The following is an 18,644-nucleotide window of genomic DNA, read 5'->3' on the forward strand; positions in this document are numbered from 1 at the left end:
GCTGATCTATCTCTCCCTCCTAACCCCATTCTCCTGCCTTCTCCCCATAACCCCTGTCACCTGATCTTCTGTTCTCCACTTGTCCCCCTCCCCACCTCTGGCACCATCTCCACCCTTCCCTCCCCCACCCGACTTATCTGCCAATCCACCCCTCCCCATCTAGACCCACCTGTCACTTGCTAGCTCTTGCTGCACCCCTCCCCTCCTGCACTCTATTCTGGTGGTCTCGACCCGAAACATCCATTATCCATTTCCTCCAGCAGCCTCCTGCTTCTGCTGCAGATTGCAGCCTCTGGTGCACCACTGACACTAACACAGGAGGGCAGAGCAGAGAGAGGGCAGCCATGTTGACTATCTCTGATCACTCCAACAGTCCACGTGCACAGAAATCCTGTCTTTCAGATTTATTTCCAATACAGTCCCTCACACTGACGTTAGACTCACTGGGCTTTAAAACCCGGCAAATCCCTGCTGCTGATGGGACTACACAAGATCCTGCTTTCATCTGGGACCTCGGCAACTCTGCCTCAGTGATCTATGGGAAGTCTAACCGGGACCTAAGCAGTGAATGGCAAAGCCTTAGTAAGTCATAGTCAGAGAGTGGAAACAGGCCTTTCAGCCCAACTTGCCCACACCGATCAACATGTCCCATCTACACTTGTCTCACCTGCTTGCATTTGACCCATATCCCTCGAAACCCTTCCTATCCATGTAGCTGTCCAAATGTTTCTTAAACATTGCGATAGTACCTGCTTAAACGTTGCCATAGTATCTGTGTTGTAGAGCAGGGAGATCTAAGAGTGCAGCTACATAGTTCCCTGAAAGTGGCGTCACGGGAGATAGGGTGGTCAAGAAGGCTTTCGGCAAATTGACCAGGTATCAGGGTGCTGAATGCAGGAGGTCATGTTCAGTGGTACAGGACATTTAGTCAGGGACAAGCAAAGGATGGTGGGTAAATGTAATGAGCTTCCAGTGTAAGTAGTTGAGGCAGGTATTATCATAACCTTTCACAAACACTTGGACAAGCACATGGATAAGACAGGTTTGGAGGGACATGGACCAAACGCAGGCAGGTGGGACTAGTGTAGATGGAGCATGTTGATCGGCGGAGGCAAGTTGGGCCGAAGGGTCTGTTTCCACACTGTTATGACTATGACTAAGACCTAGTCTTAGCTCACTGTCAGATTCTCCCACGCACAACTTTCCTATCCCTGCTACTCTGTATAATCCCAACAAATATCACATTCAATTTCTCCGACTGGTTGGCTTATCAGCCGAACGTTCAAGATACCTTTTGAAGATATTTTTCTCTCAATATTTTTACAGTAATTACAAATTCCAAAAGTTTCAGATTTATCGCAAGAGCATGAGTTTAGTAACAATCTGTCTTTGAAATCATTAATTTCTTTGAATGCGGCCTTCAGAAGTCTAGGCTTGCATTGACCACTGCTGCATTGCCCACTGCAGGCAGCTGTGACCACTGCACTGCCCACTGCTGACTAATGGCCACTGCAAGGTTACTCCTGTGAGACTGGGAACCCAACACTCCCATAACTACACCTGAAAGATAATTCTTTCACTTTCTTTACCGTTTTTCACAATTATAAACAAAAACAAGAGAAGTAATTTCCAAAACATTTCTGTGACTATTTTTGAAAGCAGATGATTGTGCAGCTGAGCGTCGATACAATGAATATTAACGGCCAAGGAATGAAAGTACTCAGAGTGCAGGAAGCATTGCAAAGTACAGCGTTAACTGGTGTGAAATTGTTCGCTCGCTACAGATCAGTAACCAAAACTATTTAGTGCACACAAACGCTTCTTGCAAAACATTATTGCTGAGGGTTCAGAGTCTTCCTGAAGACCTGCTGGTGTTATAGGTAAACCCAGTGTAGATTAACCCTTACTAATCCATGCCGTCTATAATCTCCACTACACGTACGTGCATGCCACCCTTTACATGGTATTACGGTACTACAAGGTCAGCCAAATCTCAGTAGCCACACCCAAAGATCCTATAGGATCTTTGGCCACACCAAGCTGGGTATGAATGGCTGGCAGTTTAAATGTTCCAGATTACTTATGGAATAAAGATGAACTTTTCAGCATGTATATTGTCGTGGATCATTCACAAATACCCCGTTACAAAAATAAACACATAAAAGACAGGAGCAAACTGAAAATAAAATATGTGGAGGATTTAAGATTTATTTGCTTCCCTTGTCAGGAATTAGACTATGAAGAGATACCCAAATATATTAAGTGTAGGAAGGAACTGCAGATGCTGGTTTAAACCGAAGATAGGCACAAAGAGCTGGAGTAACTCAGCGGAACAGGCAGCATCTCTGGTGAGGAGGAATAGGTGACGTTTCGGGTGTGAAGAAGGGTCTCAACGTCACCTATTCTTTTTCTCCAGAGATGCAGTCTGACCCGCTGAGTTATAACATATAACACATATAACAATTACAGCACGGAAACAGGCCATCTCGACCCCTCTAGTCCGTGCCGAACACATAGTCTCCCCTAGTCCCATATACCTGCGCTCAGACCATAACCCTCCATTCCTTTCCCATCCATATAACTATCCAATTTATTTTTAAATGATAAAAACGAACCTGCCTCCACCACCTTCACTGGAAGCTCATTCCACACAGCTACCACTCTCTGCGTAAAGAAGTTCCCCCTCATGTTACCCCTAAACTTCAGTCCCTTAATTCTCAAGTCATGTCCCCTTGTTTGAATCTTCCCTACTCTCAGTGGGAAAAGCTTTTCCACGTCAACTCTGTCTATCCCTCTCATCATTTTAAAAACCTCTATCAAGTCCCCCCTTAACCTTCTGCGCTCCAAAGAATAAAGCCCTAACTTGTTCAACCTTTCTCTGTAACTTAGTTGCTGAAACCCAGGCAACATTCTAGTAAATCTCCTCTGTACTCTCTCTATTTTGTTGACATCCTTCCTAAAATTAGGCGACCAAAATTGTACACCATACTCCAGAATTGGCCTCACCAATGCCTTGTACAATTTTAACATTACATCCCAACTTCTATACTCAATGCTCTGATTTATAAAGGCCAGCACACCAAAAGCTTTCTTTACCACCCTATCTACATGAGATTCCACTTTCATGGAACTGTGCACAGTTATTCCCAGATCCCTCTGTTCACCTACATTCTTCAATTCCCTACCATTTACCATGTACGTCCTATTTTGATTTGTCCTGCCAAGATGTAGCACCTCACACTTATCAGCATTAAACTCCATCTGCCATCTTTCAGCCCACTCTTCCAACTGGCATAAATCTCTCTGTAGACTTTGAAACTCTTCTTCATTACCCGCAACCCCACCTATCTTAGTATCATCTGCATACTTACTAATCCAATTTACCACACCATCGTCCAGATCATTGATGTACATGACAAACAACAGTGGACCCAACACAGATCCCTGTGGCACCCCACTCGTCACTGGCCTCCAACCTGACAAACAACCATCCACCATTACTCTCTGGCATCTCCCATTCAGCCACTGTTGAATCCATCTTGCTACTCCGCCATTAATACCCAACCATTGAACCTTCTTAACTAACCTTCCATGAGGAACCTTGTCAAAGGCCTTACTGAAGTCCATATACACAACATCCACTGCTTTACCCTCATCAATTTCCCGAGTAACATCTTCAAAAAATTCAAGAAGATTAGTTAAACATGACCTTCCAGGCACAAATCCATGTTGAGTTACTCCAGCTTTTTGTGCCCAACTATATTAACGTTGGTCAGTGGACAACAGGAAAGCAAAAAATAAATCGGTAAACATTTAAAGATGCACATTTTTATCAAAAAAGGTCATTTATTTACATTAAAGTAATCGAGATCTTTTTTTTCTTTGTCCAGTCCCGTTTACCTCTTCTTCATATTGCGCCAAAATTGCTGAGGTTCTCTCTTCAGTGACGATTCCTGTGTTCAAGAGGCAGAAGATTGGAGATATGAACAGCAATGAACAGAGAGAATTCATGTACTGATTGCAGGTGCGTGATCGTGACAACCAATGTACTGATTATGGGTGTGATCGCGGGTCCGTTGCCTGACTTACCAGCACTCCCTGGGCTGTGTCGTAAGGAATTCTCTTCTGTCTCCTTACTCATCCTCCAACGTTCCGGCATGTCTTCAAAATCCCACTATAAAAATAAAACACAGCGATGTAACGGGAAGCTTCCTTTATTAAAAGTTGTTCCATTCTTTGGCATTAAAACCTTCAAGTGACCACTAGCAGCTCTACCATCAAATATGCCACACATTAGAGAGATTTAAATAGTGACAGTTCTCACACAGTCCAAGACATTCGGCTTTAAGAAGCAGCTGCTGACTTGAGTGGACAAACCCCATGTGAAGGCTGGTGGCTGCCAGGTGCAGAGCTGAGGAATGTGTGCGGGGGGGGGGGGGGGACAGGTACTAGCCATGTGCAGCCATTGGGAAGCACTGCAGTCTAAGGCTCACTCACCTGGCCACTGAGAGTGGGGCCCTGTGTAAAACACAGACACCTGATGAGGGACATTGTCTCAGGTGGCCACAAGTGACAGAGATGTCTTGTACATGGAACGTGTTCATGAATTGGCCACACCTCAAACATAATGTGCAGGAAGGAACTGCAGGTGCTGGTAGACACCTGCCATTTTGTGTCTCACCTGTCAAGGATTACACTGTGAAAGCAGAAACTGGGTGATCTGTGAATGTAATGGGGACCATATACTGTTTTGTATTCCGTATGTGCATAATTTATGATTTAAGTTTGTTTAAAATGATTGAAATAATTTAATATACAAATATTTATAAACCATGAAAAATACTCACACTGAAAAAGCTTTGGATAAATGGAGTTTTTAAATATCGCACGTGTAAAATAAAATCATGAAAATGAAACAAACTTCTCTCAATAGGGAGCATTTTCTTCATGCTTGAAAAAGTCCAGATTCTCATAAAATGAAATGTTATAAATCCGTTTATCGTAAGCAGACAAGCAGGTGCAGTATTAGCTGAGGCAGGCCAGTGTGAATCTAGTCCGCGATCTGGTTTGAAACATTTATAGGCGCCAGTGGATAGTACCAGCACATACGGTCACAAAGAAAGCACTGGCATCAACTGATGGGCATCATCTTTACAAACAGCCGGTGTCATTGACTGACGTATCAGGGTCACCGAAAGATTTTCAAAATCCAGCGGCGACAAAAAAATGTCGAGGAAACACCGCATGTCAATACGCCGTCACGCCACGACTTTTTCGGTGACCTGATACGTCAGTCAAAGATGCCGGCAGTCGCCGAAAAAAAATCACCAAGTGGGACTGGCCTTTTAGTTCTTGTGCATTGCTGTTACTTGTGTAGAAATGGCTCCAAGCAATTTCCCATGGATGGAAATTGAATAGTCACAGTAGTTTCTCACTCGCCGAGACTGTATAAAGTTTTTTGTTTTGACAATCAACCTTATTTCTTAAAAAAAAAAATGAATGAAGCTTATTCATAAAGAGCAGCAAAGCTTTCTCGTACACAATCGGGAGAGGAAAGCTGCCCCTTTGTTAGGTTAGTATCGAGTGCAGTTGTATCGGTTCATACCTGTTCTGAATTTAGGGCCTCCAAGTACTTTTGCTGCAGAGTAAAACACATCGACAGAACTCAACAACTGTGGTCAGCACCTTCAACGCAGATTCACAGCCAGATGACATTTCAGTGACATTAAACACAGCTGGAACTCACCATAACAGTAGCTGCACCCCAGTTTATCCCAGAACCCCAGAAAACCACTGTGAACTCACAATTTCAATTGAATATTTTCCAAAGTGCTTGTCCATGAGGAATTCCGATTAGTCAACGCAAACAGAATGTTCCCCACATTCGGAGTCATAGAGCCCGCCTTGCCCACGCACAGCTTGCCCACGCCAACCAAGATGTCCCATCTAAGCTAGTTCCATTTGCTCACGTTTGGTCCAAATCCACTAAACCCTTCCTATCCATGTACCTGTCTAAACGTCGTTAAAATGTTTGATAGTCCCTGCCTCAACTACCTCCTCTGGCAGCTCGTCTTATACACCCACCACCCTGTGTGTGGAAAAGTTGCATTTGGGTGTTGTCCTGATCTAGGTGGTGATTATGTGAGTAACTGCGTTCCATGTAAGAACCACACTCGGGGTCCAGGTCAAACATATAAATCACCACAACATTTCATTCTGTTTGGCCAGTGGGAATTGCACGAGATTGAGATGATCGGAAGTCAACCTATTAAATATTTGTTGTTTATGAAACAACACAGATTAAAAATCCAAATATTTGTGAACTGTATGTTTGGCAATTTAGAAAAATATTAATATCATCACTAGATTTTATAAATAAAAAGTAATTAAATTTGAAACTTAAACATGCTATCAGCACAAATTTGCATTTGGGAATATATTATTTGTTCAAACAGAAATGAAGTCAAAACTAAATGAATTGAATATAAAACAACACAACACAAAGATGATGAAATAGCCGTCCATGGAGATGAAACTTACAATCTTCAAAATGATAATCCAAAAGATTTGTTCAAACAGGAAGTGTTCCTCAAACAGGAATCGTTACATAATTCTGCCCCTTAACTAACAACGTTAATAATAGCAAAAAAACTTATACTTAATTTTGGAAAAATACAACTATACCAACGCTCAAAATGTGGATTATAAATATGTTGGACACAGCACATCTTGAAGAAATACGACTCCTCCTAATAGATAAACAAGATCAATTCTTAACGAGTTGATCTCCATTTATTGATTTATTGGATTCATGTGGTGCAACTGTATCGTAAAAACCAATTGTTTCAGGTCTGGGTGAAAGATGATCAACAATATAAAAACTCATCTCCTATCTCCCATTTGCTAATCTCTCTCCTGCTCCTTCTTCTTTCTTCTCTTCCTCACTATCTTTCTTTTTTTTTATACACACTACACGTTTTTCTACTCTCTATTATCTCTTTCTCTCTCATTTATTTCTTTAAAAAAAAAATAAAAAATGAAGTTGTACAGAGAATGTATCATGTCAACATATATTTGGCACCTGAAAAAAGGTACCACTGTATTGTACTTACTTCTAATAAATAAAATTTAAAAAAACAAAAAAAAACGCCAAACGATGCAACCGTTACAAATCCAATCCAATTCAATTCTCAAATTCAGCCCCACCCTCGTAGCTAGCAAACTTCAACTAAAACTGAAAGCTTTCAGTCTGAAGAAGGGTCTCAACCCGAAACATCACCCATTCATTCTCTCCTGAGAAGCTGCCTGTCACGCTGAGTTACTCCAGCATTTTGTGTCTACCTGAAAACCCACAAACTGATGTCATTCACATATCCCACTGCCCCATCTTTAACACTGCAGCCTCCAGCATTGCATAAAGGTGGGCAGACTGAACTGAGACCCCAGGACAAAGTATGGCAGTAGTGGAACGGTGCAAGATGACACTCAAGGACAATCTGTTTCTTGTAGAATGAACACACAGTACTTACTTCAAGTTCAGAGCTGATGGAAGTGTCATCGGATGAGCTGCAGGAAGACGGCACATTTGCGTGGATGACGTGTTGTGGAGGGAACGTTGGAGGCTCATGGACAAGCAAGCCGTCCATTTTAGACTTTCTCGCAATACATATCTGCCCATCTCCAGGTAATCTCTTTACACCAAATCCAATCTACAATTATAAACAGCAACAGCTCACACAGCTAAAGACTGTCGATTGTCAAGATCAGGATTGCAATCAAACTGAATTTGAAACAAATAAAAATGAACAAACAAATGTTCATTTTAAGTGTTTGTGATCCAATTTCACTTCCCCATTTACTAATTTTTAATAATACATGAATTAAATGGATTAATTATTGGGATTGAAATAATATCTACAACATCAAAGATGCAGAGTAACAAAGCCTTTTCTATAAATGTGTCTGAAATCTTGTGCCACTTTTTTTTTCATTCAGTGATATCTTGGTTATAGCAACATTGGTTCAAATTGGCATTTAATGAATAAAGGTTAAATAAAGCAGAAGCAACAATCTACAAGGAAGTCCCTGGGCTTGTGGACTTGAGTTACAGGGAGAGGGTGGATAGGCTGGGAATGTGTTCTTTGGAGCGTAGGAGGCTGAGGGGTGACCTTATTTAGGTGAACAAGATCATGACGGGCACGGATAAAGTTTGGGTCAGGACATGTTCCCGATGTTGGGGGAGTCCAGAACGAGGGGCCACAGTTTAAGAATAAGGGGTAAGTCATTTAGAACAGAGATTTTCACACAGAGAGTTGTGAGTCTGTGGAATTCTCTGCCTCAGAGGGCGGTGGAGGCCGGTTCTCTGGATACTTTCAAGAGTTAGATAGAGCTCTTAGGGATAGCGGAGTTAAGGGATATGGAGAGAAGGCAGGAACGGGGTACTGATTGGGGATGATCACATTGAATGGAGGTGCTGGCTCGAAGGGCCGAATGGCCTACTCCTGCACCTATTGTCTATTGACCTAGTCTGGCTTTGTTCCATCGTCTGCCCATTCCCCCCACAGACGCCGCCTGACACGCAGATTTCCTCCAGCACTTTGTATTTTGCTCAAGATTCCAACACCTGCACTTTCCTGTATTCCCATCGTAACCTAAAGCAAAATGAAATAATGACAATAAAAGCCCCCCCTGAAGATGTGGTTGGGGTTGAGATTGACTCCGAGATCATTACTCTGGCATTCCGCTCAGCACAAATACTTCCCCATTGGTAACACAGTTGGAACACTGAAAGATAGTGGTGACAAGTTTTCAGACACCCCTTGTTCTACACACTCGCCTGTCTGTAGCTTCACAAAAGTCCCCGGTATTACAGGTGCATTTAGCATGCAGGAAAGTACAGGCAAGCGTGGAAACAATCTACAACGGGCATTACAAGTTCAGTCCACCAACATTTTTCAGTGTGTGTGTTTAGCTGCAGGAACACCACCTCCTATTGCACGGGCAGCTTACAACCCGGCAGTATAAATACGATGTCTCTAACTTCAAGTAACCCGTGCTTTCCCCACCCTAGTTCTCTGACTAGTTTCACTGTGGTACTGACTACATTTCACAGATTGTAGGCCTCCTTGTCACCTTCCCCTCAACCAACAATGATCCATTCTACACTTTCCTTGAGCAGAGTCTGCTTTGATCTGTCGTTTTCACACCTCACCCTTCCATTTCTCTGGTAGACAAAAATGCTGGCGAAAATCAGTGGGTGAGGCAGCATCTATGGGGCGAAGGAATAGGCGACATTTCGGTTCGAGACCCTTCTCCATATCTCTAGTCTCCCTCTCCCCTGACTGTCTGAAGAAGGGTCTCGACCCGAAACATCACCTATTCCTTCTCTCCAGAGATGCTGCCTGTCCCGCTGAGTTACTGCAGCATTGTGTGAATATCCGACGTAAACCAGCATCTGCAGTTCCTTCCGACACGTTATTTTCTCACCTCTTGAACGGGCTCAATGCTCAGATCCAGGTAGTGGCCTATTTCTGCCATCTTGCGTAGGTATCTGTTGTTCTGAGGTATGTTGAGCGGCACCCAGTCCGTGCTCTGCAGGGAATCACAAACAATCATCTCACGTCTATTCTACTCTCAGCTGTAACCAACAAGGGAGCTCAATTATATTTACAACGGCAAGATGAATACATCTCATTTAAAATTGGACTAGGAATGAAAATCCCCCAAAGAAATGAAATCACTTTATTTAAATCATAATATTTACCACATCAAGTGACTCTTTGTGAAGAGTCTGGAGTGTTTTATTGCCATGTGTACATGGCACAAGCACACTGACAATGAAACTATTATACTCGTACTTGCTGCAGCTTAACACGCCCACTAACTCAATAACACACAGATATAAATATATATACAATAATCAACAACACACCTAATTAATAACTAGTTCATTGTAATAAATAATTTGGTGGGCGAAGTCTGGCCCACCCTGTCCGCACTGACCAACAAGCCAATCTAAATGAAGAAGGGTCTCGACCTGAAACGTCACCCATTCCTTCTCTGCAGAGATGCTGTCTGTCTCTGTCTCTACTATACTCCATGTACACTCACAGCTGCATGGCCAAATTTGGCCCTAACTACATCTACAAGTTTGCAGACGACACCACTGCGGTAGGCCGGATAATGACCAGTGGATAACAAGCAAAACAAAGCATTTTCCTTCCCTCTCTAATGAAATTATCCATCGGGCATCTTATCCGACACGGATAAAGTCAACTGCAGGGAAGTGTCAGTCGCACCTCAGCTTTAGACTTTACCGTTAGATTTTAGAGATACAACACGGAAACAGGCCATTCGGCCCACCGAGTCCGCACCGACCAGCGATCCCTGCACACTAACACTATCAGACACACAAGGGACAATTTACAATTTTTAACAAAACTCATTAACCTACAAACCTGCACGTCTTTGGAGTGCAGGAGGATTGGATGTCAGCATGGATTTACGAAGGGGAAATCATGCTTGACTAATCTTCTGGAATTTTTTATAGATGTAACTAGGAAAATGGACAAGGGAGAGCCAGTGGATGTAGTGTACCTGGACTTTCAGAAAGCATTTGATAAGGTCCCACATAGGAGACTAGTGGGAAAAACGAGGGCACATGGCATTGGGGGTAGAGTGCTGACATGGATAGAGAAGTGGTTGACAGACAGGAAACAAAGAGCAGGGATTAACGGGTCCCTTTCAGAATGGCAGGAGGTGACTAGTGGGGTACCGCAAGGCTCGGTGCTGGGACCGCATCAATGATTTGGATGAAGGGATTCAAATTAACATTAGCAAATTTGCAGATGACACCAAGCTGGGTGGCAGTGTGAACTGTGAGGAGGATGCTATGAGAATGCAGGATGACTTGGACAGGTTGGAGGAGTGGGCAGATGCATGGCAGATGACGTTTACTGCGGATAAATGTGAGGTTATCCACTTTGGTAGCAAAAACAGGAAGGCAGATTACTATCTAAATGACGTCAAATGGGGAAAAGGGGAAGTGCAACGGGATCTGGGGGTCCTTGTACATCAGTCTATGAAAGTAAGCATGCAGGTACAGCAGGCAGTGAAGAAAGCGAATGGCATGTGGGCCTTTATAACAAGAGGAATCGAATATAGGAGCAAAGAGGTCCTTCTGCAGTTGTACTGGGCCCACCTGGAGTATTGTGTGCAGTTTTGGTCCCCTAATTTGAGGAAGGACATTCTTGCTATTGAGGGAGTGCAGCGTAGGTTTACAAGGTTAATTCCCGGGATGGCGGGACTATCATATGCTGAGAGAATGGAGCAGCTGGGCTTGTACACTCTGGAGTTTAGAAGGATGTGAGGGGATCTCATTGAAACATAAGATTGTTAAGGGCTTGGACACACTAGAGGCAGGAAACATGTTCCCGATGTTGGGGGAATCCAGAACCAGGGTCCACAGTTTAAGAATAAGGAGTAAGCCATTTAGAACGGAGATGAGGAAACACTTTTTCTCACAGAGTGGCGAGTCTGTGGAATTCTCTGCCTCAGAGGGCGGTGGAAGCAGGTTCTCTGGGTGCTTTTAAGAGAGAGCTAGTTAGGGCTCTTAAAAATAGCGGTCAGTGGATGTGGGGAGAAGGCAGGAAAGGGGTACTTATTGGGGATGATCAGCCATGATCACATTGAATGGCCCTGCTGGCTCGAAGGGCCAAATGGCCTACTCCTGCACCTATTGTCTATTGAAACCGGAGAAAACCCACACAGGTCACGGGGAGAACGTACAAACTCCGTACAGGCAGCACCCGCAGTCAGGATGGAACCCGGGTCTCTGGCACTGTGAGGCAGCAACTCTACCGCTGTGCCACCGTGACACTGCTAACATTCCTGCTGCCACGTCGGTAAGCAGAAGGTAATCGATGTGATAAATGAAGAATGATCGGGGGGGGGGGAAGGGGGAGGCCGGTTTATTATTTATTTAGACAGTAGACAATGATACATTATATGCAATGTATTTTATGTAATGTCATCTCTTGCCTGGACCTTGATTCTGAAATAAAGTTTAATAATAAAATGAAAACGTTTTGGGTCGAGACTTTTCTTCAGAGTGCCCATAATATATATAATAATAAGCAGGGCCGGTGCTAGGAATTGCGGGACCCAATTAGAAAACTGATGGCGGGGCCCCTACTCTAGAAAAGTAAAAATTTATGTATGTTTATATTTCGTGTAGTTTCGGGAATTTTAAGGCAAGCTGGTTGGTGATTGGATGCAACCCTCTTAGAGACAGCGTTTGATTGGCCGCCAAATAAATGTGTCAAATCTGTAACAAAAATCGCTGGTCGGTGCGAACTCAGTGGACTATCTGGTTGTATCTCCACACTAATCTGGTTGTATCTCCAAACTAATCTGGTTGTATCTCCAAACTGATCTGGTTGTATCAACCAGACTATCTGGTGGTATCTCCAAACTAAACAATATAATATGCAGGTACATTCATTTAAAATTAAATTCAGTGATTATTTCACATGATTTCTCACTGTGTAAAGCTCAATATCTGACCAATTTCTGTTTAACACGTTTGGTCTGCCGTGAGCATTTTTCGTTGCATCTCGTTGCATCTCCCCTTTTCCTAATCGGCCACAATTCAGATAATAGTCTACTTTCCTGTTTTTGCCACCAAAGTGGATAACCTCACATTTATCCACATTATACTGCATCTCCCATGCATTTGCCCACTCACCCAGCCTATCCAAGTCACCTTGCAGCCTCCTAGTTTAGAGGGGTTTAAACGGTTTAGAGATGTTTAGAGGGCTTCAGATGGGTTCAGGTGTGTTTACAATTGTTTAGAGGGGAATAGAGGGAAATAGGGGGGCTAGAGGGGGTTTAGACGTTTTCAGAGGGTCCCAGAGGGGTTTAGAGACGTTATAAGCCCCCCGTGAGAAATTGTAATTCTCTGAAATTGAAGATAGACATAAAGCTGGAGTAACTCAGCAGGACAGGCAGCGCAGCGACTCTGGAGAGAAGACCCTTCTTCAGACCGAACTGAACGCGTTGATGAGAGTACAGGTACTTGTGATTGTCTGAAGAAGGGTCTCGACCAGAAACACAACCCTCTCCCCAGAGCCGCTGCCCGTCCCGCTGAGCCACCTTCAATTTCAGAGCCAAACAAAAAACACAGAGTGCTGGAGGAACTCAGCGGGCCAGGCGGCTGCCTCGCCCGCAGGGTTTCTCCAGCATTTTTGTCTACTGCAAAACGTCAATGATTCCGGGAATGCTGAGGGGACAGGGTGATAGAGAAGGAGTGGGAGAGCTAGAGAGAGACAATATGGGGAGCGGGAGAGAGAGCGCGAGAGAAAGAGGGAGGGAGGGAGGGAGTGAGCAAAAGACAGAGAGACACAACCAAAGATCCGCTATAAGATCTTTGGACACAACGTGGGTCGGTAGGTGAATGACAAACCTGCACACCAGGAAGAAGCCCCTTCTCGCGGTCCGGGGCCCTCACTCATGATGGTGAGTTAAATGAAATTCTCAACGTGTCATCGATCTACATTCCTCAGTAAATGTAATTGTGTTTTAAACAAGTATTAATGATGCCGCGTGAATTTTATTCAAAGGAACACGGCGTCATTAATACTTGTTCAAAACACTATAACATTTACTGAGGAATGCGGATAGATGCAGATTCATGACATTGCATAACAAGGTGTTAAGTACTTACCGTTAAGAAGTGCTAACAGCACTAGTTAACAAATCGTTTGTGTATGATGGCAGTGCAGCGGTTGTTATACATGTTCGTTTAAAAAAAATCCGGATGGCGAATTAAAAAAAATCTTTATTTAACAAAGAGAATTCGTATTTCCGTACGAAATACTGAACATTAGTGCGGGGCCCCGCTTAGGCGCGGGGCCCAATTAGGAGCAATCGGTCAAATCGGCTTAACGCCGGCCCTGATAATAAGACATGATTTATTCACTTACCTGTGTCTCAGTCTGCAGCTCATCGTCTGCCACCTGCTGGCCAGGTGGTGCCAGCAGGGAGACGGTGTCTGATTCCACCATCATCTCTAATCCCCACTTCTGCCGAGTGCCTTTATTCCTCAGCAGGTACAGCAGGTACAGCACCTTGCAGGATTGGTGAAGGAAATCTGCAACTGTTCACCAACTCAAACAATCTTAAACCAATATGTAGAGGAACCGACCAGAGGGCAGGCCATCCTAGACTGGGCATTGTGTAATGAGGAAGGATTAGTTTGCGATCTTGTTGTGCAAAGCCCCTTGGGCAACAGTGACCATAATATGGTGGAATTCTGCATTAGGATGGAGAGTGACGGATAATTCAGAGACTAGGGTCCTGAACTTAAAGAAAGGGGACTTTGAAGTTATGAGTTGGAATTGGCTAGGATAGACGGGCAAATTATACTTAAAGGGTTGAGGTGGAGATGCAATGGCAAAGATTTAAACTACAAAAATTGTTCATCTCTGTCTGGCGACAAATTAAAACAGAGAACACGGCTCAACCGTGGCTGACGAGGGAAATCAAGGGGAGTGTTAAATCCAAGGAAGAGGCATATAAATTGGCCAGAGGAAGCAGCAAACCGGAGGACTGGGGGAAAATTAGTACTCAACATAGGAGGAAAAAGGGGTTAATTCAGAGGGGGAAAAGGAGCATGAAAGAAAGCTTGCGGTGAATATAAAAACCGACTAAAAGTTTATTTAGATATGTTAAAAAAAAAAGTAGTGAAGACAAATATAGGTCCCTTACAGTCAGAGACAGGTGAATTTATAATGGGAAACAAGGAAATGGCAGAACAGTTAAACGAGTACTTTGGTTTTGTCTTCACTAAGGAAGACACAATCTCCCGGAAATACTCCCGGATCTAGTGGGAGGGAGGAACTGAAAGGAATCCACATTAGTCAGAAAATGGTGTTAGGTAAACTGTTGGGACTGAAGGCAGATACATCCCCAGGGCCTGATGGTCTGTATCCCAGAGTACTCAAGGAGGTGGCCCTAGAAATTGTGGATGCATTGGTGATCATTTTCCAATGTTCTCTCGACTCTGGATCAGTCCCTGTGGACTGGAGGGTAGCCAATGTAACTCCACTCTTTAAGAAAGGAGGGAGAGAGAAAATGGGGAATTATAGACCAGTTAGCCTTTCATCGATAGTGGGGAAGTTGCTGGAGTCGATTATTAAAGATGTTATAGCAGCGCATTTGGAAAGCAGTGACAGGATCGGTCAGTCAGCATGGACTTATGAAGGTGAAATCATGCTTGACTAATCTTCTGAAATGTTGTGAGGATGTAACAAGTAGAATGGATAAGGGATATGGAGAGAAAGCAGGAACGGGGTACTGATTTTGGAGCCATGATCATATTGAATGGCAGTGCTGGCTTGAAGGGCCTACTCCTGCACCTATTTTCTATGATTTTCTAATGTTTACTCCATGCTCCAGAGCTGCTGTATGAAGGTTTGGAGGGACATCACTCTATGACTCTATAACAGATTATAGACACAAAGAAAGACTGAGATGGATTTTGATAGAGAGCTGCTGTGGAGAAGTTGTTTTCATCTAAAGCAGAACGAAGGATTATGAACAAATCATCTCTACTGAATCCAACATATAATTAATCTCTGCCTTGTGTACAGAGTGCTACCTTCCCACCCGTCTCTGAAACCTGTTTGCTGAGAGACAGGTTGGGATGTGGCACCCTCCATACCACAAGGATCGATGAAGCATAAACAAAAGTGTCAGACCAGTAAGAGGGTCTATTTTCAGTGTAAACCAGCATCTGCAGTTCCTCCCAGCACAGGGAATAAAGGGAAATGTTGATGGGCTTTGAGGAAGAACAGTGAAGAGCACATTTGTTCCTCGATTCACAATGCTGTGATCACAATCACAATCACAGTCTACCCCACGACAGAAGGGGGAGGAGTTGTAGCAAAGGATCTCCTGTGACTTTCTCTCTCTCTCCATCCCGCCTCGATCCGAGTTCACCGACTGGTTTCACTGTCCTCCTGATTCAATATTACTCTGTGTGCCTCGTTGTCACCTTCCCCACAGCTAACAATGAACAATTCCACATTTCCATCCGCATCGACCCCTTTATCTGTGTTTTCACACCTTACCCTTCCATATCTCTGTCTCCCTCTCCCCTGAATCTCAGCCTGAAAAAGGGTCTCGACCCAAAATGTCGCCCATTCCTTCTCTCTAGAGATGCTGCCTGTCCCGCTGAGTTACTCCAGCACTCTGTGAAACGTCACCTATCCATGTTCTCCACAGATGCTGCCTGTCCCGCTGAGTTATTCCAGCACTATGTGAAACGTCACCTATCCATGTTCTCCACAGATGCTGCCTGACCCACTGAGTTACTCCAGCACTCAAGTCAAGTCAAGTTTATTTGTCACATACACATACGAGATGTGCAGTGAAATGAAAGGCACTCTGTGTCTATATCTGCAGTTCTTTAACGTTCCTACATACTTAAAGTACATCTTTCACTGTTGAATCAAAAATGTCAAAACACATTGTTCCAACATATCAATTTTCAACTATGCCCAATAAGGGGTAGGCCATTTAGGACTGAGATGAGGAAAAACTTTTTTCCAGAGAGTTGTGAATCTGTGGAATTCTCTGCCACTGAATGCAGTGGAGGCCAATTCACTGGATGTATTCAAGAGAGAATGTTTAAACAGAATCAAGGGATGTGGGGAAAAGGCAGGAACGGGGTACTGATTTTGGATGATCAGCCATGATCATCTTGAATGGCCGGTACTCTTGCACCTATTTTCTATGTTTCTATAAGGAATAGGAGTAGATTAGGCCATTCGGCCCATCAAATCTACTCTGCCATTCAATCATGGCTGATTTATCTCTTCCTCCTAACCCCATTCTCCTGCCTTCTCCCCATAACCTTTGACACCCGTACTAATCAAGAATCTATCTAACTGCCTTAAAAATATCCACTGACTTGGCCTCCACAGCCTTCTGTGACAAAGAATCCCACCTCCTGTTCCATTTGTGTACAGATGGTGTCTGAAGGATACAGAGATGTCCATAGAGCCCCCTCCTAGGTAGATGAGCAGCCAGGGCAAAGCTCGCAGGATGTATGCAGGCGTTTTATCCCAACTGAGAATGGCCACTGCGTAGAGCATGCTGGCCAACACCGTCATGATCAGAGAACTCTTTTGGCCGCAGTCGGTAATCTGCCCCTTCGACTGATATTCAGTGGGAAGAAAAAAATAATTTCAAATGTTAATATCATAAAAAAAACATTTAATATGTAATAAATGGGAAAAGCTGTTGGTCAGAATGTGAACTGTAGAAAGTTTCCAACATAATAATGATCAATATCATCACAGACCCTCTCCATCCTGGCCACGTTCTCATCACAGACCCTCACCACCCTGGCCACTCTCTCATCACACTGCTACCATCGGGAAGAAGGTACAGGAGCCTGAAAACCGTGACCTCCAGGTTCAAGAACAGCTTCTTCCCAACAACCATCAGCCTCTTGAACACCGCACAACACTAACCCCAGCAACTGTGATCGTCTATCATAGCAGGGAATGGAGGGGCTATGGATCGCATGCAAGCCAAGGAGATGAGTTTAACTTGGCATCATGTGCAGTGGCTTGCAAAAGTATTCATACCCCTTGAACTTTTCCACATTTTGTCACGTTACAACCACAAACATAAAAGTATTTTATTGGGATTTTATGTGATAGACCAACACAAAGTGGTGCATAATTGTGAAGTGGAAGGAAAATGATACATGGTTTTCAAATTTTTTTACAAATAAAAAACTGAAAAGTGTGGCGTGCAAAAGTATCTGTCAGCCCCCTTTACTCTGATACCCCTAAATAAAATCCAGTGCAACCAATTGCCTTCAGAAGTCACCTAATTAGTAAATAGAGTCCACTTGTGTGTAATCTAATCTCAGTATAAATACAGCTGTTCTGTGAAGGCCTCAGAGGTTTGTTAGAGAACATTAGTGAACAAACAGCATCATGAAGCCCAAGGAACACACCAGACACGTCAGGGATAAAGTTGGGGAGAAGTTTAAAGCAGGGTTAGGTTATAAAAAAATATCCCAAGCTTTGAACATCTCACGGAGCACTGTTCAATCCATCATCCGAAAATGGAAAGAGTATGGCACAACTGCAAACCTACCAAGACATGGCCGTCCACCTAAACTGACAGGCCAGGCAAGGAGAGCATTGATCAGAGAAGCAGCCAATGGTAACTCTGGAGGAGCTGCAGAGATCCACAGCTCAGGTGGGAGAATCTGTCCACAGGACAACTATTAGTCGTGCACTCCACAAATCGGGCCTTTATGGAAGAGTGGCAAGAAGAAAGCCATTGTTGAAAAAAAGCCATAAGAAGTCCCGTTTGCAGTTTGCCACAAGCCATGTGGGGACACAGCAAACATGTGGAGGAAGGTGCTCTGGTCAGATGAGACCAAAATTGAAGTTTTTGGCCTAAATGCAAAACGCTATGTGTGGCGGAAAACTAACACTGCACATCACCCTGAACACACCATCCCCACTGTGAAACATGGTGGTGGCAGCATCATGCTGTGGGGATGCTTTTCTTCAGCAGGGACAGGGAAGCTGGTCAGAGTTGATGGGAAGATGGATGGA

The 18,644-nt window shown here is 43.8% G+C and overlaps 1 protein-coding gene across 4 annotated transcripts in view; it reads right to left on the bottom strand.

The window, feature by feature from the left end:
* Positions 1-3,812: 3,812 nt before the first annotated feature.
* The window catches only part of tmem44 (transmembrane protein 44), a 29,208-nt gene continuing 14,376 nt past the window's right edge, over positions 3,813-18,644 (bottom strand). Inside the window, exons 6-12 of one of the 4 annotated variants that reach the window (XM_033031319.1) lie at positions 17,049-17,219; positions 13,983-14,126; positions 9,487-9,591; positions 7,530-7,709; positions 5,606-5,638; positions 4,090-4,174; positions 3,813-3,953 (exon numbers count right to left, since the gene is read on the bottom strand). In XM_033031319.1, the coding sequence (XP_032887210.1) occupies positions 3,856-3,953; positions 4,090-4,174; positions 5,606-5,638; positions 7,530-7,709; positions 9,487-9,591; positions 13,983-14,126; positions 17,049-17,219 (816 nt within the window). In that variant the 3' untranslated portion in view covers positions 3,813-3,855. The remainder of the gene's footprint in view (positions 3,954-4,089; positions 4,175-5,605; positions 5,639-7,529; positions 7,710-9,486; positions 9,592-13,982; positions 14,127-17,048; positions 17,220-18,644) is intronic. The other 3 variants (XM_033031321.1, XM_033031320.1, XM_033031322.1) reach the window with 3 other exon arrangements.

This window comes from Amblyraja radiata, chromosome 13 (genome assembly GCF_010909765.2).
Source record: "Amblyraja radiata isolate CabotCenter1 chromosome 13, sAmbRad1.1.pri, whole genome shotgun sequence".
Taxonomy (NCBI): Eukaryota; Metazoa; Chordata; class Chondrichthyes; order Rajiformes; family Rajidae; genus Amblyraja; species Amblyraja radiata.